Source organism: Thalassophryne amazonica, chromosome 13 (genome assembly GCF_902500255.1).
Source record: "Thalassophryne amazonica chromosome 13, fThaAma1.1, whole genome shotgun sequence".
Lineage (NCBI taxonomy): Eukaryota > Metazoa > Chordata > Actinopteri > Batrachoidiformes > Batrachoididae > Thalassophryne > Thalassophryne amazonica.
Window position 1 is genome coordinate 49,529,668 of NC_047115.1, and position 26,218 is coordinate 49,555,885.

Sequence of the window (26,218 nt, forward strand, 5' to 3'; positions counted from 1 at the left end):
GGAGTGAGGCATCACTAAGACTTTGCGTAGCATCATCAACCTCTGCCTCCCTCAAAGACTTTGAGAGGGCAAGGGCTAAATGGGACAGTGAGTTGCCTAGGCGACCGATGCGAGCAACTATGCCATAGCTTTTGGTGAGGATGTCATCAGTGACCCTACACTGAGGACGTGGGCAGTGGGCATCCGGCCGAGCAGCATCAGCTGGAGCCACAACCAGGTTCGCAATAATGCTGTCAACGGCGGGCATACGGTTCAGATCATACTGCGCCGAATCACACATAAAGCTAAGGGCTCTGCAGTCCTGTGATAGATGGGTCAATGATTTGGGGTCCGCCCAACATCGGTGGAGCTCCTCGATATATGGTTGTGAAACTGGAACGTTGAACTCAGGCTTCTGAGTGACTTTGAAAAAGGCACTTGAAGCGGTGGTTTCCGCAGGGGGATTGTCGACCCCAAGCCTGGATAAAGCCAACTGAACAGCTTGCTTGACAAAGGATAGTCCAGGTCCGGTTTGCAGCATGGACTCTGCCTCAGAGGTATGAGAGCCCACTAATGAATGGCTTGGAGAAAGACGCCTCTCATCCTCATCCTCCACACAGTTTATATCACTTGTCATGTACAAGGAATCAGTTGCAGCAATAGACACGACATCTTCCTCCTGCTGAGTAACTACATTGGTCTGATCAGCCTCATTAGGGACAACAGGAACTGTCACTGCATCCCTAGGCTGTAGATTCAGAAGCAAGGACTTAATCTGAGCAAACTCAGAAGTCAATGTTTCGACCTTTTCAGCCAAAGCATGGTCATAAGTAACCTTCTTAGCAGAAGGGTCTCCTGCATGTGGGCGTTTACGGCGCTTTGGTTCCTCCCTGGGGCTGGAGGCCAAAGTCGCACTAGATATTCCACTTTCCAGTGCCGCAAGTCTAGCAGATCTCTCTGCCAGTGGCATGCTGGCACAATTAAGGCAGGCATCGCCAGTAAGGGCTTCCCTCAGGTGTCCGATCCCAAGACACGAGGGGCAAAACATATGTCCATCATCTGGGCTCAAGGGAGCCAAACAGGTACTACAGCCATGCAACAAAGGCCCTGTCAACATTGTGGACTGCGTGCAGATGGCTAACGCAAGCCCTGATGGTTACAAATGGAAAGACAAAGCGTGAATCACACGCAGTGTAAATAGTAACACGAGGCACGGAGCGTGAAGCACTCACAGCCGTCAACTCGACACGAGGCACGGAGCGTGAAGCACTCACAGTGTAAAAGCTAATACAAGGCCCGGAGCGTGAAACACTCACAGCCACAGTAATAACACGATGCACACAGCCGAAAAACTCACAGCCCAAATGCTAAGTCACTAAGAGCAACGACGACAACACTAGCTGCTAGCAGAGCTGTTAAACTTAGCAAATGGCAGCAGTGCAGACGAAGTACTTCAAGGAGTGGAAAACACTCACGGCAAGCCCAACACAGTACACTATACTGGTTCTGATACACACACTACCACGTAGGTAACGGGGTTAGTGACACAACTAAACAAATAGCCAGCTTTCATCGAAACAACACAGCTAATGTGCACAGAGGAAAATACCCAGCAGGGCAGCGGCAAAGGCGTGCACCCAGCGTTTAAGAAGGTGTACTCACGACAGGCGTCAAAGAATACAAAAAACGGTGAAGCCGTGTCTCGCAGCCTCTGGAGGACGTGTGCAGTGCACGTAGCTCCAACCGAAGGTGGGTTGCGAGGCTACAAGCGAGAGCGGCAATCGCAGCTAAATGCGTTCTCAACCTCTAAGAATGCGAGGTTGAGATGTAGAAAAGAACCGAGCGTAGGGTGCGTCTGGTATATAAAGACAACCAGTGATGTCACCCAGGTCACATTCAATGGCGTGACTTTGTTGGTATATATTCTCGACCTCTGTGCTGCGCACATGTAGTTATCCAGGTGCTAAAGCACCGCCCTCTGGTGGTCAGGAGGAATGAAATATAACTAGTTTTTGCCTCTGCTGCATGAGCCACTCACAGACAGCAGCTTGACTCCGCCTCCTGCAGAAAGCAGGAGTTGATAGGGACAAGAGCAGCAAGACTCTGAAACTTTAGTGTCTTATGAAAACAGCCACTCATGTAAAGGGGAAATATATCAAAGCCATCAAAACGATCATGTTCATCTTTATATAATCCAGCAATAAGCCGATATAGTAATTATCGTGATAAGCTTATACATCTGTTAAATGAACAGCATTCATGGTTCATTAGGAAGTTTATGAACGTAAAGACTGCTTCCATTTTTACGTGTGCACTGGAGACAAAAATGTGTGCCATCTTAAGGGTCTTTCACACTGAACACGTCAGGCCAACGCCTTCCAATCCATCGAATGCATTTCCAACGCGTCTGACACGTGACATCAGACGCTTCGCTTCGGAAGCGGCAAGGGGAGTGGAGATTGCTACGTCACACTCTGGCTGTTTCCACAATCTGAAAAAAGTTCAGCAATTGCCATCTTCAATTTGCGTCGCCTGAACCACAAAAAAGCTTTAAAAAAACAGCAGTAGAACGATTCTCCCATCACCCTGCTGGGAGAAGCTTTTTTTCAGCTACTTTTCGGAGTGACGCCAACTGAGGGAGGACTGACGACTTGGGTGGGATATCGATCAGCCGCGACAGTGGGCCAACCCCCACGGAGAAGCCAGCCTTCAGGCATCATCACTGGGTGGACCAAGGCAGGCAGCCGGCGGGATGGAGCAAACCCACTCAGTCTGAAATCTCCCACTTTTTGGATATATGCGAAGTCCCAGTTTGCCCAACAGAGTTTAGTTCTGCAGCTTTATCGAGGTGAGAATAATGTAAAAATAAAACGTGATGTTTACTGAACTGCTGTGAAGGTTTAATGATCGGCTAATGTTAGCTTAGACTTTTAGCACAGTTGATCTGAGTGAACGCTTTAATTGGTAAATGGTTCAGTCTTTTATTTTTACCAAATAAAGCCACAGCTTCTTTCAGAAACCACAAAAGCTTAACTTTAAATAACTTTTTGGCGTTTTTTTTTTCTTCATTTTTTTTTCTTCTTTTACGAGGTCTATTAGAAAAGTATCCGACCTTATTTTATTTATTTTTTTTTTTTAATCGTATGGATTTGAATCACGTGCGATTACATCAGCCAAGCTTGAACCTTCATGGGCATGCGAGAGTTTTTTCACGCCTGTCGGTGACGTCATTCGCCTGTAAGCATGCCTTGTGGGAGGAGTGCCTCGGAGCGCTGCGTGACATCCCGCTCCGTGGGAAGTCCTTACAGCGATAGAAACAATCCAAAATCTCTCATCAGCCGTTAAAATTTTCACCGAAAACTAGCTTAATTTGTCGAATGGTGTCCACTCGGATGTGCCTCACAGTTTTGGAAAAAATTTTGATGAAGCACAGCGCCAGTCTCTCAGCAACTTCTCAGACAATGAAAATCCGACGAGGGGGCTGGACCACTCCTCCCACAAGGCGTGCTCACAGGCGAATGACGTCACCGACAGGTGTGGAAAAACTCACGCATGCACACGAAGGTTCAAGCTTGGTTGACGTAAAAACATATGAATCAAATCCATATAGTTTTTAAAAAAAATAAAAAGGTAGGATACTTTTCTAATAGACCTCGTATATAAACTGTTTAGTGTTTCTTTATATTTAAAGAAATACTTTTATTTGTCCCAATCAGGAACATTTGCTGTGCAGACAACCAAACTTCCATTGATGAGCTGAACACCATGAAGTCCAGTCGAAAGAAAACATCTCTGCTCTTCAAAATATGACAAAAGTGTCTTCAGCAGCACTATCAGAGTTCAAAGCTGCAGAAGAGAACTTCATCTGGTCCCAAGAATCCAGCATAACATCACCTGCTTCTAAATAAAAGGCTCTTTCAACAGCAACTATTTTATTATTTTTTAAAAAGCTATTTCATTTTATATTTTAACAATAAATGAAAGGATCATTAAAAACGTCCACGAATCAAAGTCAAAAGACATTTGCACAGGTACAAGCTCTCGCGCGAAGGTACGTCACAGCTCAGAGCGTCGAAAGTTGGACTGCATTGAACTTTGACCGCGTCAGCCTGCCGACAAGCAGCAATGCACGCTCCCATCAGAAGCATCGGTTTAGCTCGGCTTTTGACGCGACGTTTCTGACGCATCTAAAAAGCAATGCGTCTCATTGAAAATAATGCTTTTCAGACCGATTTTTGACGCATTTGACGCTTCCGATGTGTTCAGTGTGAAATGCCCATTAGTGTTTTACACCATTAATGTAAAGTAAAATATGCAGAATCTGGATTTTCTGAACACTGGGTTCAAAAAGTGATTTGAGAACTGACACAAAGGATTTATCATCTGAATGCGACAGTTAACCCAAGTAAAAGTAGCTACAACATTTTTGTGCTAATCTAAAAGAAATCTGAACAATCCATAAATAATTTCATTGTCATTAAAATTAAACATAGATGCACTGATACCAGAACATTTATTTAAAGCCCTAACGAAATCGGACTGATGAGTGCTGCTTCCAGTCGTGGTTACAATATCCCAATGGGGACAAATGTTTTTAGTCACTGTACTGCATATCGTGCCACCAACGCATGTGAGAAAATGAATGGAATGGCCATGTGTTGACAGTGAGAGGAAACAGAACCAGAGTGCCCAGCAAAAGCCCACAAATGCAAATTATTGAATATATTCGATAATAAACTCTAAAAACAATGTAAAGGCATGGCTGAAAACTCTAAATAAATAAATACATCAACAGGAAGAAGAGGAAGAAACAACAAATCAAAAACAAGACCTACTTGGGAAACCAATTGAGGCCCAGGTGCTCCGTCTTGGAGAAAAGAACCCTATCATACAGTTCATATAGTGGTCTCCAAGGCAACTCCAGGTCCTCCCTTGATACCAGTTCCCGTTTCCTATGTGATGAATAAGAAATTCCAATAAATGAGGGTTTAAAAAAAAAAACACATCACATCTCTCTATAACCTGAGGCAAAATCGACTCCATGGGGCTAAAGCTTAAACAATCCACTCAATTGGATGATGTTCTTTTTATCCATTCTAAGACATTCATTTACCAACCAAAACTTTCCATTATTCGTTATTCTATTAATACATTTGGGCATTTACTCAGAAAATGTACTGCACATCAATGATGAGACCCGTTCTTACTTGAGGAGGTTAATAAGCAGACGAGCCAGGCCCTGCATCATACTCATCTCCAGTCTGGGGATCGTCACTAGCTCATAGAGCAACTTGATGAAGAGCACATGGTCTTCTTTGCTGAATTTTCGTCCATATAATCTCATGTACCTATTTACAGTAGGAAGTACACATTTAGGCATCATTAATCAATTTAAGAGTGCATTATGCATTCCATCTTTAACAATACAAACATGAGACTGGTTATAGAGATGAGATGAGATTTATTGTCATTGTCATTACACGAGTGCAACAACAACGAAATTAGGTTTACACTCCAGTTACCTCAGGCAAAATACAGCAATTAATCCACAATTATTACTAGTTGAACGTAATAACGGCACACATCAGAACTAGGGACAACACATACACATTTGACATTGTTTATGTGCACTAAACTTGAAGCAGTCTGCCATCCGAATTGAGGCAAAGTGGGTGAAAGCTACAGCAGGAGGGGCCTGCGCCACCCATCTTATACCCTCAAATACAACACACTCGCGCACACACACAAATACACACAAAAAAAAATCTCATTTAAGAAAAAAAGATCTATTAAGACCTTTAAGAAGTGACTACTGTAAATTATTGGGTATCTGCTATCCAAAATGGCAGTGAGCAGAATCTGGGTCAATCCCCCCCCCCCCCCCCCCAAAAAAAATTAAAACACTGAGCCAGCACTGACTCAGACTAATGTGTCAGGATGAGGACAGAAGCAGATTACAGACAGCCCAGCAACCAAGTCTAACAAAACTAAACAGTACTCTCTGTAACAGTGTCTTATCGATAATCTGTCCAGTGTACAGCTGCAACCAATAGGATACCACAGTCTCGTTTGAACCCTCCGTGATATCACAGGATTTGACCACTTACGGGGACCTCCATTTAATATATACACAGCATAACACAAGGAAAAATGGTCTACTGTTTTATTTTCCGCTGCAATCACCAAAGCAATTGCGAAAAGTTTTTTTTTTTCCAGTTTTCAGTGGAGAAGAAAAGACGAAGCAAGTGGGAGACGTTGTGTCGGTAAGTGTTAGCCTACACAGCTTACCAGAGTAGCTCTGTTGCCTCGCCTGCAAAACCACCTCGATGATTGAGTTCCGGAACATAAACAAACCGCAACACATCCACTTTCCCACTGCATCGTCACTTTTTCTTTGCATTTTCACTTTGTTTGCATGTAATTTGCCCAAAACCCTATTGAAAATCCTGTGGTTGGTACCCCGGAAGTAGAGAAATTATGTCATATGCGGCATATTTTAACCCCTTTAGCGCCCGCCCCAAACGAGACTATGGTATCCTATAAGGAATCATTTAGCAAGTTTTTCAACAGAAAACTGTTGTTTAATTGATAAATCATTTAATCAATCATGTAAAAATACCCAGTCTATTAATCTACATCCTAAAAATGTCTATTTACTCCAAGAAATGTCAGAAAAAAAATTTTTTTTAAATGTCCACCACCTTCACAAAGCTCAATGTGACATATTAAAATGTCTAAAGTGGCTTGTCCCACAGTCAAAAACAGAATGTACAATTTTCAGTGATGATAAATTACAATTAAGCTACAAGTCTTCACATTTAAAAGTATTTCTGGACTATTGCTAATTTACAGCACATACGGAAAGTATTCACAGCGCTTCATTTTTTCCACACTTTTTATGTGACAGCCTTATTCCAAAATTGAGTAAATTCTTCTTTTTTTCCCCCTCAAAACCACTGGATGCAGTGCTGTACGCTGAAAGTCTGTGAAAAAATTTAACATGTTTAATTTTTAAATTAAATTAAGAGCCAATATTTTTAAAGTTCAGGCAGGTTTACATTAGGGTGTGAGTCAAGCCGACTCCGACTTCAACGAAACTTGGCTCAGAGATGGAACCTACCAAGAAATGAACTTTCCCAAAATTTCTCGACTGAAAACCAAACGCTGACCTTGCCAGGGGTCATCAAAGTTCAAGGCAAAAATAAGCAAAAACTGATATTTCATTAAATTACCATCTTTCAAGTGGTGTAACATAGAAGTGGGCGGATGGATCCTAATATCGATACCAACACTGGTATTGATATTGAACGATCCTCATGTAAAAAGATCGATACTCAAGCTTTTTTCTCTCCCACACGCACCGACTGCTGCACACGCAGATTCATCAAAGTCTACTCTCTATCTGTAAGAGCAGTGCTGCGCTGTGTCACACAACACAGAGCAGCGCACCCTTGTATTGTGGTTTGTCAGACCTCTACCTCAGATTTTGTTTTAAGTTGTGTTGAGTGATATTTTTTAAACAAAAATGTTGATTGTGATAATAAAGTATTTTGTTGTCACGTACAATGTTTGGCGTACTTTTATCCTAGATCTTTTGGATCATGAAGCTTAAATATGAAAAAGTATGGGTATCGCAGATACTGGGCCTATATTTACTTGGTATAGGATCAATACCAATATTCCCAGTATCGCCCACCTCTAATGTAACATGCAGCACCATTAAGTCCCCAAGCTAGTTTAACTATTAAATGATATAGGGAGGCAAACTCTTTCATACACATATTTTATATACATATTTGGTTAGGGGATCGGTGGCGAAGAATATAGGGGGCGCTCAAAGTCCGGTGATTTTGCAAAATTGGTTGGTAAGGTCAACGTTTGTTTTTTGTTCAAAAAAACTTTGGGAAAGTTCGTTTCTTGGTAGGTTCCATCTCTGAGCCATGTTTCGTTGAAATCCAAGTCGGCTTGAGTTAATGCCGGCCTGATCCTTAAAAAAAATTGGCTCTTAAACATGTTTTATTTTTTGCATCCATTTCTCAGCCCCATTTGTGTTCCTCAGCGTATTTGCCATGTAGGACTGCATAATTTAAACGGCGATTCGTATTGACGTTATTAATTCCGACCGGACTCTAACTTGACTCAGCAGAGAACGTCGCAGCGTTTGGAGCTGTGAGAACGGAATGGAGGACGATTCTCATTTCTTTCTAGCAATAAGACAGGAGTCCCACCCAGTTAGTGACTTTATTTCGCACAAAAGTGACTCACGATTGACATATTTTAATGGCTTTGAGAGGGAGTAAGAAGCACATTTGCCACTTCTGAAAAGCAACGAAGCAACGAACCAGCGGGTCGAAGCAGTGCTTCATTGCTTCAAGCTTCAAAGCAGAGCCACACTGCAGAAATGGTTGATTACAGACCTGCTGCAGGGTCACCAATCAATGTAGAGAAATGATCATTTTCCCAACAAACACCCTCAAAAACAACGGCCGCTCTGAAGGCCCGATAAGGGAATCATTAAGCAAAAACGCTATTGATGTCGGTGAATCGAATCATTTCTTAATGTTTCTAAAAAAGAACCGGTTCCCGATACCCAACCCTAGCCAAGATACCAAAGGAGTGGCTTCAGGACAACTCTGTAAATGTCCTTGAGTGGCCCAGCAAGAGCCCAGACATGAATCAGATTGAACATCTCTGGAAAGATCTGACAATAGTTGTGCACCAACGCTCCCCATGCAACCTGATGGAGCTTGAGAGGTACCGCAAAGAGGAATGGGACAAAACTGCCAAAGGTTCGGTGTGCCAAACTCATGTTGGACTGGCATCCGATTTCTATTCCAATTCCGGATGCGAGTCAAACACAGATTACTTCCCCAGCTCAGGCTGTTACTGATTTATAGCTGGACAGACTGAACAAAAATGCAGATGAAGTATCTTACCCAAAAACCAACATGAGTATTAGTTAATTAAATAAATGAAATACAAATCTGTACCATCATCTCAGCAAGTTCTTATGAAACGCTGTCAAATTTATTTATTTGAGCCCCTGGAGGGTAGCAATTGTTGACAAGCTGGCATGACAAAGATATTATATGTGGGGGGAAACTCACTGTAAATGAGGGGAATTTCGAGATTCAACTCTCATTCCATAAAGTGAAAATGTTTTATAAATACACATACACTTTTCAACTGTCTGCTCCATTCGCCCTATTGACGTTTCAAATCCCACAAAACCTCGGAGAGGTCACCGTGCTGCGAGATCTCAGTAACACTGAGAACCGCATTGAGACGCTATGATCGGGCTGCACTTTAACCGCATTGAGACGCTATGATCGGGCTGCACTTTAACCGCTGCACACGGAGAACAGCATTAACATCGCAACATAAAACTATTTTTATATTGTGCCTAAAACTCTCATGAATATATTCTCTGTGTTTATAGATGTTGTTATTGCATTTGTTTTACGTAAACATGCGAGAATCACAGGCTGTCTCTCCGTTATTTTCAATGGGAACTGCTGTGAGCTACGCTCGCTTCCTGATCATGTCGTTCTGGGGGAAAGTGAAGTTTGCTCTTTAACGTCTTGATTATTGTTCTTTACAACACTGTTTGTCCTCTTTGTTCCAGACTAATATATATAATATGTCTGAAATTCGGTTTCCGTTTATTAAATTCCATGCAGATTAAACATAGCAGACACGGATTATTTGTTATAATTGTTTTAGCAAGTTTTCAGGATATCATGCATGCAGTCTCCTATTAACGTGATGAAAAGCATAAAAAAATTACATTTTGTAGTATAATATACATTTACAATTGTCATCATGTGGATTTTCTATGTTGTTTTGACTGCAGCGACTCTCTGGCGTGCAAGGGATTATGGGATACGTCAATAGGGCGAATAACTAGCATGGACGGATGGCCATGACTTGGCACTATGTAGACTATCCTGTTTATCACAGTCTCTATATAGATCCATTTGGCAGTTTGTAGTTTTGAACTCATTACGCGGTAATAGCATGGAGGATAATCTCTAAGCAGACCAACTAACATTGTTCAGTATACAGTCGATACAAGAACAAACATTAAGTTACTTACATGGAAAGTTTCCTTGTCCAAAACAGCACACCGGGCCATAGCTCTCTGAGCTGCACAGCTCGGCCCAGGTTATTCTTTATTTTACACAGAATGTCATTGGATTCTTCATCTAACCGATCCGCGTAGGGCAAGAGTTTGTTGTAGACTATGTCTTTTTGAGGAACAAACCCTAATGTGTCACACTCTGCCCTTTTCATATTACAAACTAAAAAGTGGGCTAGCTTCACAATGCTAACGAGTGTTACACGGTTTTAACGTCGGGGTCACAGGCGCGTTATTAAGCTAAGCGTAGCGGTCTCCAAGCTAGCGTAGACGGTCCGCTCAGTTACTAAAGTTGTAAAATTCACTAGTTAATACACGCTAGCTACCTTGAAATACCTTCATTAATGCGAAAGTACAAACGTCAATGGTATACTAAAGAATACAAATGCATTTAAAAAATAAAAAAGATAACAGCTAACGAAAAGACTCAACTTCCTCCATAAAACGCGACAGCAAGCCAATTCTTCACTTTTGGTGGCCGTAAACCTTCAACTCTCTGAACCAGATGAACGCTTTAGCTAAACTTAGCTCGATATAACAGACTGCTGATAACGTCGATAGACTGATTCATCCAACTACAGCAAAGCACAGAGAAGGCAAGCGACACCCAGCCAAACACAGCACATCGTTACGTCACATCCGCTTCTTCAGTGCAAAACTACATTTCCCAACATTCTCATCCACGCAAACAGGATGAGCTAAAACCCTTTAAAGCTAGGGTAGGTAACTGTTCAGAAACACTTTGTTATATTGGGTGAAATGGGCCGTCTATCCTAACAGTAGGCAATACATTATGTATTCATAAAAAGGAATGAAAAAAATCAGACATCTGTAGCAGCTGTAAGATCGATAGAACTCCGACGAATATAAGCCCCACGGTCCACTCTCAAAAAAACAATCAGATGCCTTCATGTCTAGTTCTTCCTGCTCACCAGGCTCAACGCCCCCCTCTGTCCCATCCTGCGCAACGTGCCGCCCTCATTGGACCGACATCTCTGCTATTTTGACATTGTGTTATAGCTCGCCCGCAGAATGAGCTCGCCGGACTACTTTTGTCACCCTGCTCAGCGTGCTGCTCTCACTGGCGCGTCAACACACAGAATGTGTCTCTTCCCAGAAAGATCTCTTTCAGTGCAGCTTCTTGTTCTGACTTTAACACAAAGTTAACACCCAAGTCTTTCATCGCCAACTGTAAATGGCAATCAAAACATTCCAATCATATCTTTCTGAACTCTTCCACATCAAACGCCCGCCCTTGTGTCAATGTTTACAATGTGCTTGAGCAATAAAAGGTGAAGTTGCTCATAAACTTTAAGTTTCTTAAATATTTATTACGGCCACTCTTAAAACTTCATTTATAGATAGATAGATATGTGGCGGGATGAAGGTCCCAGGTCCTGATTGAAAAGACGTTCCCGCTAGCTTGGCTAACGGGGAATTCCCCTTTGGCTGACCTGGTAGAGGAATGGTCTTTAGTGTGAGCAGTCCGGGGTTCGATCCCACCGCCGTCCCGGCCACAAAGGTCCTACGGTCACAATCTGGCATCAGGAACAGGATGTGGGTAGTCACAGAATAACAGAATAACCTGTGTCTTCGGGACGAAGTCAAAAATGGTGGGGAGATATGTAGCAGGATGAAGGTCCCGGGTCCTCATTGAAAAGACGTTCCCACTCCCTTTGGCTGACCTGGTAGAGGAATGGTCTTTAGTGCGAGCCGTCTAGGATTATTTTGAAATGTAATCAGATTACAAGTAATCCAAATGTATGTACATACATACATGTAATCCACATGTATTTTTTCAAAGTAATCCTACCCAACCTTGCAATACACAAGTAGCCTCATTATGGATTTGGGAACGCCAACATCACTCAATTTTCTGAACAATTTTCCATGGTTCACACGATCAAATGCCTTAGAAGCATCCATGAAACACAAGAATATTGATGAGTTTTTCCCTTTATAATCACTCAGTAATTCTTTTAGAACATATGTACACAAATCAGTACTATCCATGGCTTTAAATCCAGATTGATATTCTGAAGAGATAATCAAAGTATTAACGCTCTCCAGAAGAATTTGCTCAAGTACTTTAGACAGTACATTAGCAAGAGCAATAGTTCTGTAATTGTCAAAGCTGCATAATTTCCCTGCTTTATCCTTGATAACAGGAACCAGCAACACTGTCATCATGGAGTCAGGAAGATAGCTATGGATCATGAAGGCAGTAAAGCACAGGGCAAGAAGAGGAGCCAGCCTTAATTAGCAAATTTAAGATGCTCAGCAGAGATGGAATCTAAGCCAGAAGACTTATTAACTGATAAGTTTCTAATAGCTTGAATCACCTCATTTGTCTTTGTTGTACTTACACCTTCAGCAGAGTTTACTTGGTAACACTCAGACGGGACACAATAAAATAGTCTCTCGTAGTGTAGTTGCCAAAGTGCAGTAATTGCATTTACACCCCAGATGCCATCGACTGTGCAAAGATGGTTTGTAGTTATTAATAAAGTGTACCTCTTTCCAAAAGGCTTTGTTGATTTTACCTAAAAAATCATTGGCCATGGCATCAGCCCTCAGACATTGTTCATTTTTACTAATGTACCATATAGCGTACTTATATTTTGTATTTGTAAGCTTCTTGTGTTCAAGAATAGGTCCATGTCTATGTTTACCAGCCATTGCCCATAATTTAGTAGCTTCACATGCTTCTGCATGGAGTTCAGCCACATATGCGTTCCAGCCAGGTCTACCTCTCCTCTTATTTTTAATCTTCAGAAGAGGCTCACCAGCTTTAAGTAAAGCTGTAATAATATCATTGTACATTGCGGAGATATCAGCTTTATGATCTGTGTTAGAACAACTACTGTTTGTGCAGAGGATTGCCTCTTTGGGAAGTTGTATGTTACTCATCAATAGATCACTAAAAGTAAAATAGGAATCACTATCTTCCTCTACTACAGAGGACCAGTCCACTCGATCTGGATTAGATTTGTTTTTGTTTACACATTCAAAAGTGTCATGTATTTTATCAAATCTAATAACCATTTTAACAGGAATATGGTCTGAATTTGATGTGTTATATAAAATTTCCATATGCACTAAAGATGAATGCGCATCAGCTGTTGAGAGACAATGATCCAACCAGGATGTGGTGTGCTAGGCCTCACTAATATATGTATAACTATCAGGAGGCAACAGCTCCCTGCTGGACAGAATCAAATTATTATTTCTACATAGATGTTTCAGGTGGTTAGCAAACACTGAACTATCATCTGAAATATCAGCATTCATATCTCCAACAATCTTATTAGTTGATTTGGCTAATTTAACAGGAAATCCTAACCATATATTCCACCAATAAATTTCAACCTTGTGTTGTGTCATAAAAAGTGTTTATTTTAAAATAATAAAAAAAAAAATCCAAACATGTAAAAGATATAAAATGTCAGAAATTGAAGAAGAAAGGCATTTGTCATGATGCATACAATGAAATGCACCCTCCACATTTAACATGCAGTCTAGGCATTTCACCCATCCTAATTAATGTTAGATACAATCCCACCACTAGGAGTATTATCAGACTGGTTGGTCAGAAACGATTGGACACAAATGCACAACTTGAACAAACAGCTCTGGTTGTAAAAAGGCTTTACTTGTGAGGATAGGTCGGTACACGAGGAGGCAGTCCAAAAAGTGCAGCAGTACAGAAATCATCAGGCTGAGGTGTGGTCGATCAAACAGGTCAAGAACACTATGAGGCAGGCAGGACTATGGAATGTAAGGAACAGCACTGGAAAGAGGCACAGTGTGCAATACATCAATCTGGCGAGGGACTAAAGCACCCAGTGAGTTTATATAACCCCAGGTGAGGAGCTACAAATCAGGAACAGGTGGAAAGCACCAGAACAAGGGCGCGGCCAGAGAGAGTGAAACACCCACTACCAAGAACCTAGAGACAGACACACCAAGTAGAAAAACCCAGCAAGAGAAAACCATACAGAAAACCAGTGAATCAGAAAACAAAATGGCAAAACTCAAACCCTGACAAGTACAATTCCAATGAAGGTGGGACGTTGTGTAAAATGTAAATAAAAACAGAATACAATGATTTGCAAATCCTCTTCAACCTATATTCAATTAAATACACCACAAAGACAAGATATTTAATGTTCAAACTGATAAACTTTTTTGTTTTTGTGCAAATATTTGCTCATTTTGAAATGGATGCCTGCAACATGTTTCAAAAAAGCTGGGACAGTGGTATGTTTACCACTGTGTTACATCACCTTTCCTTCTAACAACAGTCAATAAGCATTTGGGAACTGAGGACACTAATTGTTGAAGCTTTGTAGGTGGAATTCTTTCCCATTCTTTCTTGATGTACGACTTCAGATGTTCAACAGTCTGGGGTCTCCATTGTTGTATTTTGTGCTTTATAATGGGCCACACATTTTCAATGGGTGACAGGTCTGCAGGCAGGCCAGTCTAGTACCCGCACTCTTTTACTATGAAGCCACGCTGTTGTAACACGTGCAGAATGTGGCTTGGCATTGTCTTGCTGAAATAAGCAGGGAGGTCCCTGAAAAAGATGCTGCTTGGATGGCAGCAAGTGTTGCTCCAAAACCTGGATGTACCTTTCAGTATTGTTGGTGCCATCACAGATGTGTAAGTTGCCCATGCCATGTGCACTAACACACCCCCATACCACCACAGATGCTGGCTTTTGAACTTTGTGCTGGTAACAATCTGGATGGTCATTTTTCTCTTTTGTTCGGAGGACACGACATCCATGATTTAAAAAATAATTTGAGATGTGGACTCATCAGACCACAGCACACTTTTCCACTTTGCATCTGTCTATTTCAAATGAGCTCGGGCCCAGAGAAGACAGCTGTGTTTCTGGATGTTGTTGATGTATGGCTTTCGCTTTGCATGATCGAGTTTTAACTTGCCCTTGTAGATGTAGCGATGAACTGTGTTAACTGACAGTGGTTTTCTGAAGTGTTCCTGAGCCCACGTGGTAAGATCCTTTACGCAATGATGTTGGTTTTTAATGCAGTGCAGCCTGAGGCATCGAAGCTGACAGGCATTCAATGTTGGTTTTCGGCCTTGCCGCTTATGTGTGAAAGTTCTCCAGATTCTCTGAATCTTCTGATTATATTATGGACTGTAGATGATGGAATCCCTAAATTCCTTGCAATTGAACTTAAGAAACATTGTTCTTAAACTGTTGGTCTATTTTTTCACACATTTATTCACAAAGTGGTGATCCTCACCCCATCTTTGCTTGTGAATGGCTGAGCCTTTTGGGGATGCTTCTTTTATACCCAATCATGACACTCACCTGTTTCCAAACAGGTGTTCTTTGAGCATTCATCAACTTTCCCAGTGTTTTGTTGCCCTGTCCCAACTTTTTTTAAATGTGTTGCAGGCATCCATTTCAAAATGAGAAAATATTTGCACAAAACAATAAAGTTTATCAGTTTGAACATTAAATATCTTGTCTTTCTGGTGTATTCAATTGAATATAAGTTGGAGAGATTTGCAAATCATTGTATTCTGTTTTTATTTACATTTTACACAACGTCCCAACTTCATTGGAATTGGGGTTGTATTATACCAAAGCGTTCCATTATTTATGCAACACATCATCTTGGCTTTTATGTTTTTAATTAATTTACTGTCATGACGGGTGGGTGCCAGGCACCTGAAGCAGCTGGACCCACAATGCAGACTCCCAGATCAGGTTTATGTGTAAAAGAAGTAGTCATCTTTATTTCAGGGTGAGGTTCGGTACACAGGTGATCAATCAGCGGAGCGGAGGTACAAACAGGGTCAGGCAAAAACGCAGTCATATTCAGGCAGGGTTCGGAAGCACAAGCAAACACTGATATCAGGGATGAGGCGGAAGGCATTGTCAAAAAAAAAAACTGAGCAGAATTCAAAAACACAGCAAGGCAAAACAGAACTGAAAACAAGCGCTAAGATGTGTACACACAACAAACTGGCAGGGAAGTGGCGGCTGGGAGGTGTTTAAATAAGGCAGGAGTTAAGGTGCACGTGAGGAACAATCTAGAAGGGGGTGTGACTTCTGGCTAAAGAGTAAGACAGGGGCAAGAGTGTGATGAAGGGCATGAGCAAAGTGGCGTGATGTAATCGACAAAGACACGGGAGCAGGTGCAAGAGCGTGAGCGAATGGAAACAAAACAGACTGCATCAAAGTGAGGGGAAAAACATAATGTCAGGAACGAAGGAACGAAGACATGATGGGAGGTGCGGAGTGGAAACAAATGTCAAAAACAGAACAGAGCTAAATTGGAAATCATGGTCAGAATATAATGCAACAACAACAGGAACCAAAATCAAACATGAGCATGAGTACAAAAGCAACTAGAACTGATGAGGAAATCAATACAAAAGCAAAATTAAACAGGAACAGACTAATAAACAGAAATCAAAACCTGTTATAAAAGCACAACAGAAAACAACAGCCAACATATACAGATGAAAGCTAAATGATAAACAATGAAAACACAAACCGGCTGAACAGAACTAGAACAGAAATGGATAATGGCTAAAGTATGAAAAGTAACAAAGTGATAAGACAAACATAACAGAATAACTCATGATGAAAATAATTACTGCTAAATCAAAGCTGAAGCAGACGGAAAACCACAAAAAGGGGAAAAACTAGGCCTCAGTGCCCTGACCCGGCCAAATCCCTGACATTTACATCAAGTTGTAGAGATTTGCTTTCAGTTTGAGTTTAAGAAAGATCATTTTAGAAATTATTTTTTGCATTTTTTGTGTTTGAAAGGGCAAAAACAAATTAAAATGTGTGAAATACTAAGTGTTCCAATACTTTTGGGGGGCACTGTAACTTGACACCATTTATTTGAGGCTCGTTACTATTTTAACTGACACTGCTGGCAAATATGGCTGAATATATCCTTTGCTCAACTAACTCCTCAGCACTTTTGTCTTATGAGTCAGGAATAATTCAAAATGTAAAATAAAATGATTGATGATTTATTTTTAAACTTAAGGATATTAATCAAGCAACTATGAATAACTAAATATGGAGTTAAGTATTATTTATTTTATTTATCTAAAAAACCCATAATTTAATAGTGATGAGTCATGACCATCATACTGTATGCGACTTTTATTACAGGACTGTTGAATGGCGACTGCCATCTTGTGGTTAAACACGGAGGTACACCATGAAGTCCATATTGATGTGCAAGTGATAGCCCACTGTGATTAGATTTCCCGGACACCGCCGAACATCATGCTCAGAACGTACACAAACTGATAAGTGTTCATCCATTTAAAAATTGCAAGCGTGCATGGTGTTTGGAGCGTACAACACACAACGGAGAGCTATTTTATCTTACTTTTGAATGAAGCGTTGTCTTTAAATTGCGTGTGCTGTTGCTTAGCAACCTGACGCTTCTCTCGACCGACGCGTTTCCTCTTGGCCAGAGATAAAGCTGTTTAGACTGTTTTATTTTGTTTGGAATGATAAAAATTACCCCCGAAGACCTGTTTGTTGAGAAATCAGGATGATTGAGAAGTTGAGTTTGACTTCCGACAGGCTCCTTTCACACCAACAACTCCCTTGTTGTAACTCTTACTGTGGAATTCCAATGTGTGGCAAGAAAATGCTGATTTACAAACATGTGGACACAAATCAGAAGGTATGTAACCAAAAGGTTTTTAGATGTGGAATACTTGTGTAATGACCCCTAGTTTTTATGTTTTATGAGTCTAGACTGTGGAATTTGTATTTTAGTAGACCTGATTTTTTTGTGTGTTTTATGTGGGTTAGACATTATGCTGTAAACTACTGTTTGTGTTGTCTATGATTACTCATGTTACACAAAATGTGGAGTAGTAAAGCAGCAATGGCCACCACCAGATGTAGCCTTTGGAAATAAAAGAAACACATTCATTTCATTTGACTTCAAAACCACACATACTCTACATTCAGGTCCAAAAGGTGTTGGACAGTGTCACAGTTTTTGTAATTTTGCCTCTGTGCATCACCACAGGACCAGGTTGGTGTCTTTTAACATGCACAATGACCATAAAATAGTCAGACAGGCCAGTCAAGTTGCTTCGGAAGACTTGTTGCTTATTGTAGGGTTAAAGGGGTCATATTGTGCAAAATCAGTTTTAAATATATAGTTTATCTCACTGGGCTTTCATATTACATGTCGTAAAACTGCTGTAGTGCTATGGTGGTGTATGCAAGTATTACTCTGTCTGCTACAAGTAAAATGTAGGCCTGAAATGGCTTTTAGGTTTGTGTGACATATGTCCAGGAAATTTGTTTGTGGACTCCTACATGTTCTGATTACCATGTCCACTGAGGTGGTCTGTACAGGAGCTCTTTTCTATTTAAAGAGGTGAACCCATGAGAATGACACGCTATGCAACACACCCGGACATGCCCCAACACAGTTTTTTTCATATCTCATAGATGTTTGTCATAATTAGTTGGCAGTGTGTTCGAAGTTAAAAAAAAGTGCACCCGGTTAGGATATGACTTCACAACAGAGGGCACTGCAGTGCCCCAAACAGCAGATTTTCTTTTTTTTTTTTTCATATAAAAGCTTTTGCTTACATAGTAAAACTGTCAGCAATGGCATTGTTTTTTAACAGGTCACATTTATGTGACCTGTTAAAAACACACAACCCTGTCAGAGCACTTCGGTCTGCTGACCAAAACTTTCTTGAGGTTCCCAGGTCCAGGTCCAAACAATGGGGTGACCGTTCTTTTGCAGTAGCAGGTCCTAAGTTGTGGAATGCATTACCTCCTGAACTGAGGTCCATTAATAGCTTGTCTCTGTTTAAAGCTAAGTTAAAAACATACTTGTTCAGGGCAGCTTTTTGCACATAATTGCTTTGACACTTTTTTTTTGTCTATTTTTATTCTATTTTGGATGCTCTTATTGTGTTTTATTGTGTTTTTCATACTTTTTATTTTATCTCTAGCTGGTGCTATTGGAAAGCACTTTGGTTCAGTGAAAAATGTTGTAAAGTGCTATAGAAATAAAACTTGATTGATTGATTGATTGTTCATTTTGGATGAATTCACATGATGTGCATTCTGGACCACACCTGCAAAGTCCAGTTTGTTTGACAGGGTGACCGCTGTGGGTTGTGTCTGTGGCGGGCTTGCTGGTGTGGGCCCTAGCATGAATTGCAGAAGTGTTCTACAGCATGATTCAGCTGGGGCTGTGACCACACCAAGCAAGGAAAACATAAAAACTGATGGGTCAAGTTTTCTGTGGAGTGAGTGCTTACTTGCTGCTGTGTAAAAGGATGTTTTATATTAAGTTTATTAACTAATATTATTTTCAAAAGGAGTTTTTCTGTGGTGCAGAGCCAGCTCTGCCACGCCCCTGTGCTGTGTGAGCACAAACAAAGCAGAGGCACCGACCAAACCTCAGTTACAAGTAATAATAATAATACATTTTATTTGTATTGCACCTTACATTTCAAAGAAATCTCAAAGTGCTACAGCAAGGATTTAAAAACAGAATTAAAACAGATTTCAAAAACAGATTTTGTAGAAACCATTTCAAACGATAAGATATCTAAAAGGCCTTTTGAAATAACAATGTCTTTCGGCCTTTTATAAAGGCCTCCACACTTTGTGGGGCCCTCAGGGTCTCTGGGAGGGAGTTCCAGAGCTGAGGGGCCACTGCCTGGAAGGCCCTGTCTCCCATGGTGGAGAGTCTGGTCCTGGGTTGGTGAAGGCAGTGTGAGGAGGTGGTGGAGCGGAGAGATCTTGAGGTGGGGTGTGGGGTGAGGAGTTCACTGAGGTAGGCAGGGGCGGTTCCGTGCATGCACTGATAAGTCAGGAGGCAGAGTTTGTACTCTATTCTGTATTTGATGGGCAGCCAGTGGAGGGATCTGAGGACAGGGGTGATGTGGTCAAACTTGCGCCTCCTCGTCAGGACCCGGGCAGCACAGTTCTGGCTGTGCTGCAGCTTTTGCAGGTTTTTGCCAGGGGGTACAAGTCACAAATTAACAATTGCTACAAATATTATTATTGCTACTTGGATAATACAGTCTCCAGTTTTATTCAGTGTCATTTGGGTTAAAAATGGGTCTAGTTTCTTACCGTATTGCTGAACATGAATCATGACTGGTGAGCAAAAGCTGTGAAATATGTATTCTTCTGCTTCCATGAAAATCTTGAACTTGACTGAAATAGATCTTCGCATGTGGGACTGTGGCCATGGCCGTGACTGTTCATCCAGCACACAATCTGTGTCCAATCCAACCTTGATACATTCAATTTTGCTGTGAGCTCTGCTTTGTGCAGGAGATAAGAAGAGACATGCACTGATTACAGTAAAACCTGCCCCATATATTGGTTCAAATATCAGATGTAAGTTGTTGATTTTAAGTTGTTAGTACGTCACTTCTTGCCTACCTATTCATTCATTATGGATCACTACTTGTATTTGAATATAATTGCATTTGTGGACAATTAGCAATTTGACACTCATCCTCCAATTTTACTTATGCAATAGTTTTTGTGCTGATGACAAAAATTGTTTTAAACACCATGTTCTGCAAGTTAAAGTTAAAGAGGAATCCTGAATCCACATCTGGATACAGATTATCCCTCAAAACTAAATACTTGTTTTCAGTCCAAAACCCAGGCAAAAACAGGACCTCCTGGGTGAAGATGACTAATACAGGAGGTGCAGATGGCATGAGCATGTTCTATTTATTTTACTTGATTCCGTCTTTAAATATCTGTTCACAGCCGCTCTTGTTAACCGGCCACCACAACGATATTACTGCCATGACATTTGGAAAAGGAAGTAGTCCAGTCCTTCTGTGCTCTGCCTCTGCTGATTACATAATTGTCTGGGACATCGAACTGTGCCAGAAGAGAAGCATGGAGGGTAAGGGAGGAGCACTGATGGAGGAGCAATGCTTTAGTCTGTTGTCTATTGCATACTTCGAAGATAATGTTGAATGTCACTCATATTTGAAGTCAGAAAAATTATTGCAGTCACTATTTAAAAATGCCCAAAATGATGTTGAGGATAAACTAACTATAACCTTGAGATTATTGAAATAAACACACACACATATATATATATATAATAAAGCACAGCTTAGACATAGAAAACACATAAAGTATGATCCATGTTGAAGGAGCAGCTGGAATATTTTTTTCTGAGTGTAAACCTCAGTCTGGCACATCACTCATTTGTACTTGTTATGTGTCGGACGCAGCCCGGAGAACCGACCAGCGTTTGAAGGACCCAGTATAAAATAAGCAGAGCACGGTACAAAGGATAACAGAGTTTAATAAACATAACAGTGACGTGCTAATACAACAAATGAGTGCGCGGTCTGGCGTGGTGGATTTACGGTGCGCTCCCGGCAGCACTAACGGCCCAGAGCCAGAAACAGTTCGGACCCAAGGACCCCGCCGACACCCCCCAGGTGGCCGCGACAAACTGAGTCTGTGAATGAAGAAATCATCATGTGAGTCCACACTCCACACACAGAGAGACCACTCAAAGGTGTACAAACAGCAAACACTTCCTGGCTTAATTACTAATCAGCTTCCCACCCTGCAGGCATGGAACACCCTGTTCACAAACTCACTGCAGTGGAAGCTGATTAAAACGACTAACATAACAGCTCAATATAATAAGGTGTGAGGGACACCACATTTACTGACTGTACAAATGTTAGTCACAAAACCTAACGTACCTCAGGAAGTGTGCTGACGAGCGTGAGACCTCACCCTCTCCTCTTTCACAGATCATGCATCAAACCTGGACGTTCTCTGCATCCACTGATGATGAGATGGCTCTTGAGACGACGATCTCACCCGTCTGGTCACAAGGTCGAGTCTCTGGCAAATACACACTGTGTACTCCAGACTTAAATGCCACCATGTTCCAATCCGTGTAGATGCACCACAGCTGTGAGTCCTGACGAGCCGCACCTGATCAGCCTCAGGTGATCAGGGTGAGGTCCTGGTAACTCAGCCACACAGCCACTCAGTCCCAAATGCGCACCATCTGGAAGGAAAACCAAAAGACAGAAACAAAAGACAAACAAAAGCCAGCCAGGCACGCCAGCCACAACAGCACCCCACCCTCACGGGAAGCCTCCCGGCGACCACACAAACCTGGCCCAGGAGAAACACCCCCCTCCAGGGACCATGGCTGGAAACCGTATCTGCATTCATCTTCCAACAGAATCTTCGTTTAACAGAACGGTTGATGTCTTCTCCTCTGGCTGCATCTTTGCCTTTGTTTCTGTCAGTCAATTAGCACAGGTGTGGCCAGGAGTTCTTGAACCTGTGTGGTCAGCCTTTGTCCAACCATGTTCACAGTCTGATTAGTCATAAAACAAAAAAGACAAACACAAACAACCAAACCATCCCCCCCCCCTCCCCAGAGGACCGTCCCATCAAACCCCGGGAAGAGGAGAAAAGAAAAACAACCCAAACTTAAGCTTGCAAATAAAAACGCTAACACCCCCCCCCCCCCCACGACATGTAGGGACCAACACCCCCCAGAGGACATCCCGCCAGCTCCAGGAGTAATAACCACAGCCGAGGTCCCTCTGGGATCCAAAGTCACCCACGGGGACTCCCAGCGCCTCCCAGAGGACCGTTCCATCAACCCCAGGAGACGCCTCCCCTCATGACCAACGGACCCAGCCCCGGCCGTCTATGGCTAGATGGACCCACAGCCCTTTCCCCCCCAGAGGACACCACAGTCACACCCTGAGGGCGGAAACTGGGGGGAAAAACAAAAGGAGAAAGAAAAACAAACAACCCCAACCCCACCCCCTCAGCGCAGTGGAAACTGGAAGCACGTCCAGCGTCACCAACCATAACTATACCCCAGAAGTCAACCGGGAGGAGTGGAACAGCGGTTATGGCAGACGGCACAAAACGGTGCCACCCCTCCGACTTCCAAACCAGCCACCAGCTGCGGGTATATTCCACTGCCCCAGACCTCAGCCACGCCGATGGCAGACGGCTCAAAGGCGCGCTGAAGCCGGAGGTGGAACAGGGAACCAACAAAAAAAAACACCCTCCCGAACCCCCCCCTCCCCTCCCAGGTGCAGAGGTCACCTGGGAAACGCCCAGCATAACCAAACTGCACCACTCCAGCAACGCCGACACGTACGGCTCACACGGCTGGAGCCAGAGGAGAAGAGAGGGAATAAAAAAAAAAATACCCCAAACCCCCCCCCCCCCCCCAGGTGCAGAGGTTACCTGGGAAACGCCCAGCATAACCAAACTGCACCACTCCAGCAACGCCGACACGTACGGCTCACACGGCTGGAGCCAGAGGAGAAGAGGGGGCATAACAAAAACAAAAAAAAAGAAAAAACAACCCAATTACCCCCCCATCACCCCCCAGGAGACCGTCCCATCAAACCCTGGGAGGTGAAACTAAAAGAAAAAAAAAGACTAACAGACTAACATAAAGTTGCTTGGGTCCTTTTCATGCTCCAAACAGAACTGCAGGGTCACGACCCCAGACACTAAATAGTGTTAAAAAATCCCACACAAAAACCAACTCAAAAAACACCCACAAGAAATGAACCAACACAAAACTAATAAGTGATTTATACCGTCAAGCTCAAACAAATGGAACACACCTGTTCCAACTTAAGAGCTTAATGGTAATGTGGCTCAGTCACCAACAGAGGGAGCCAGAGTGCTAAAAATGAAAAACCCCCTTTGGTAACTGAGAAAACAAACTCAAGCTGCTTTTCTGTGCACAGCTGTGTGTAACACACAACCAAAAATGTGCTTCAACTAAATAACGCCGGAGCTGACACAACAGATGCAGTAGTTATCTTCACCCGGGGAAACGGGGCTACAACTGTAACACAGGAAGCTCAGCGACCCGTGCCACAGAGCTCCGCCGTGCGCGTTCACCCATTACAGACACACTCTTGCAGCTCCCGTTTAAACCTCTTATCCGGTCGGAGCGTGACGCGAAGCCGTCGCCAGTCACACTCCACCACGACCCTCGGATAAGGCACAAACACAGGAACTCGGCTGCAAGAGAGCTCAAATCAGTATTCGATAATGGGTTCTCAAACACGCACCATCCGGGCGGAGAGCACCCGCAACTGATCCGGATAACTTCTGAACGTCTGCTGCCGCCTTCCCGGCGCGTTACCGTCTCTGCTATCGCTGGGTCCGTGATGTTTGGCCAGAGACTACTGTTATGTGTCGGACGCAGCCCGGAGAACCGACCAGCGTTTGAAGGACCCAGTATAAAATAAGCAGAGCACGGTACAAAGGATAACAGAGTTTAATAAACATAACAGTGATGTGATAAATATAAGAGTGCGCGGTCTGGCGTGGTGGATTGCGGTGCGCTCCCGGCAGCGCTAACGGTCTGGAGCCAGAACCAGTTCGGACCCAAGGACCCCGCCGACACCCCCCAGGTGGCCGCGACAAACCAAGTCTGTGAATGAAGAAATCATCATGTGAGTCCACACTCCACACACAGAGAGACCACTCAAAGGTGTACAAACAGCAAACACTTCCTGGCTTAATTACTAATCAGCTTCCCACCCTGCAGGCATGGAACACCCTGTTCACAAACTCACTGCAGTGGAAGCTGATTAAAACGACTAACATAACAGCTCAATATAATAAGGTGTGAGGGACACCACATTTACTGACTGTACAAATGTTAGTCACAAAACCTAACGTACCTCAGGAAGTGTGCTGATGAGCGTGAGACCTCACCCGCTCCTCTTTCACAGACCATGCATCAAACCTGGACGTTCTCTGCATCCACTGATGATGAGATGGCTCTCGAGACGACGATCTCACCCGTCTGGTCACAAGGTCGAGTCTCTGGCAAATACACACTGTGTACTCCAGACTTAAATGCTACCATGTTCCAATCCGTGTAGATGCACCACAGCTGTGAGTCCTGACGAGCCGCACCTGATCAGCCTCAGGTGATCAGGGTGAGGTCCTGGTAACTCAGCCACACAGCCACTCAGTCCCAAATGCGCACCACCTGGAAGGAAAACCAAAAGACAGAAACAAAAGACAAACAAAAGCCAGCCAGGCACGCCAGCCACAACAGTACTGTGGTCATGAACATCTTCTGGTTTGGACATGAACAAACTTTGATTTGTTTGCAGGTGAAGTTGCAGCTGGAACAATTATTGGGACTTTACTGGGTGACATAGCCTATCTTTCATTCTGTTTCTCTGATGAAAGAGTGGCTGCATGTTCTGGAAGGACTGTGCACATACTCAGCTCAAAGGTAAGAGAGGCTTTGGCCTTCACAATGACGGTAATGATGATTGCTGTTGTTGTTAATAAGTAATACGGGTATTTATTGTTGCTAATCTTTTATATAAAAGTCAGAGGTATGTATGTGTCCACTGGACACACAGCTCCCCAAGTTGTTTTGCGTGTGCACACATCCTGATGTGAGGGTGCTACCATGCAAGGCACTCAACTGCACATCAGGAACAATTTAGGGATTAAGGACCTTGCTCAAGGGCATCTTAGTGAGTTATTTACTCACCCTCTTGCTGTGGAATCACATTGCCGAGCGACTGGTCACAAGTTCGTCACCTCTAGCTTGTCGATTGTCTGCTAGATAACATATTCAAGGTTGGGTAGGATTACTTTGAAATGTAATCCAAAAGTAATCAGATTACAAGTAATCCAAATGTATGTACATACATGCATGTAATCCACATGTATTCTTTCAAAGTAATCCTACCCAACCTTGTTCATATTATCTGCATTTCCTCAGTACATCTCTCCAACATCACTTGCTCACTGTTAAATAACCACCAAAGATTGTAACTTCATGTGAAATTAATGTTCTCACTGATTTCCAAAACAGAGACAAGAAGTGATCGCTACACTGTCCAGCCATATGGGACTTGTGACATCTGGTGAGTTTTGTCCATGGAATAAGGATATTTTTGTCACAACATCAGAGGACCGAACATTTAAGGTAGGTTTTAAAGATTTACAAATTGACATAATTGTTTTGATGTGTTTGTATTAAACTGTTACACTTTTCAAGTATTCTGCTAGCA

At 42.6% G+C, this 26,218-nt stretch overlaps 2 protein-coding genes across 3 annotated transcripts in view; one reads left to right on the top strand and one right to left on the bottom strand.

Annotated features, from left to right (window-relative positions):
• psme4a (proteasome activator subunit 4a) overlaps positions 1-10,716 on the bottom strand; it is a 102,585-nt gene extending 91,869 nt beyond the window's left edge. The window contains exons 1-3 of one of the 2 annotated variants that reach the window (XM_034184291.1): positions 10,076-10,716; positions 5,187-5,327; positions 4,815-4,931 (exon numbers count right to left, since the gene is read on the bottom strand). In XM_034184291.1, coding sequence (XP_034040182.1) covers positions 4,815-4,931; positions 5,187-5,327; positions 10,076-10,272 — 455 coding nt within the window. In that variant the 5' untranslated portion in view covers positions 10,273-10,716. The remainder of the gene's footprint in view (positions 1-4,814; positions 4,932-5,186; positions 5,328-10,075) is intronic. The other variant, XM_034184292.1, reaches the window with a different exon arrangement.
• Positions 10,717-17,632: 6,916 nt separating this feature from the next.
• Positions 17,633-26,218, top strand: part of wdr27 (WD repeat domain 27) — a 170,721-nt gene continuing 162,135 nt past the window's right edge. Inside the window, exons 1-4 of the mRNA XM_034185406.1 lie at positions 17,633-17,817; positions 20,907-21,048; positions 25,301-25,425; positions 26,020-26,133. Coding sequence (XP_034041297.1) covers positions 17,683-17,817; positions 20,907-21,048; positions 25,301-25,425; positions 26,020-26,133 — 516 coding nt within the window. The 5' untranslated portion in view covers positions 17,633-17,682. The remainder of the gene's footprint in view (positions 17,818-20,906; positions 21,049-25,300; positions 25,426-26,019; positions 26,134-26,218) is intronic.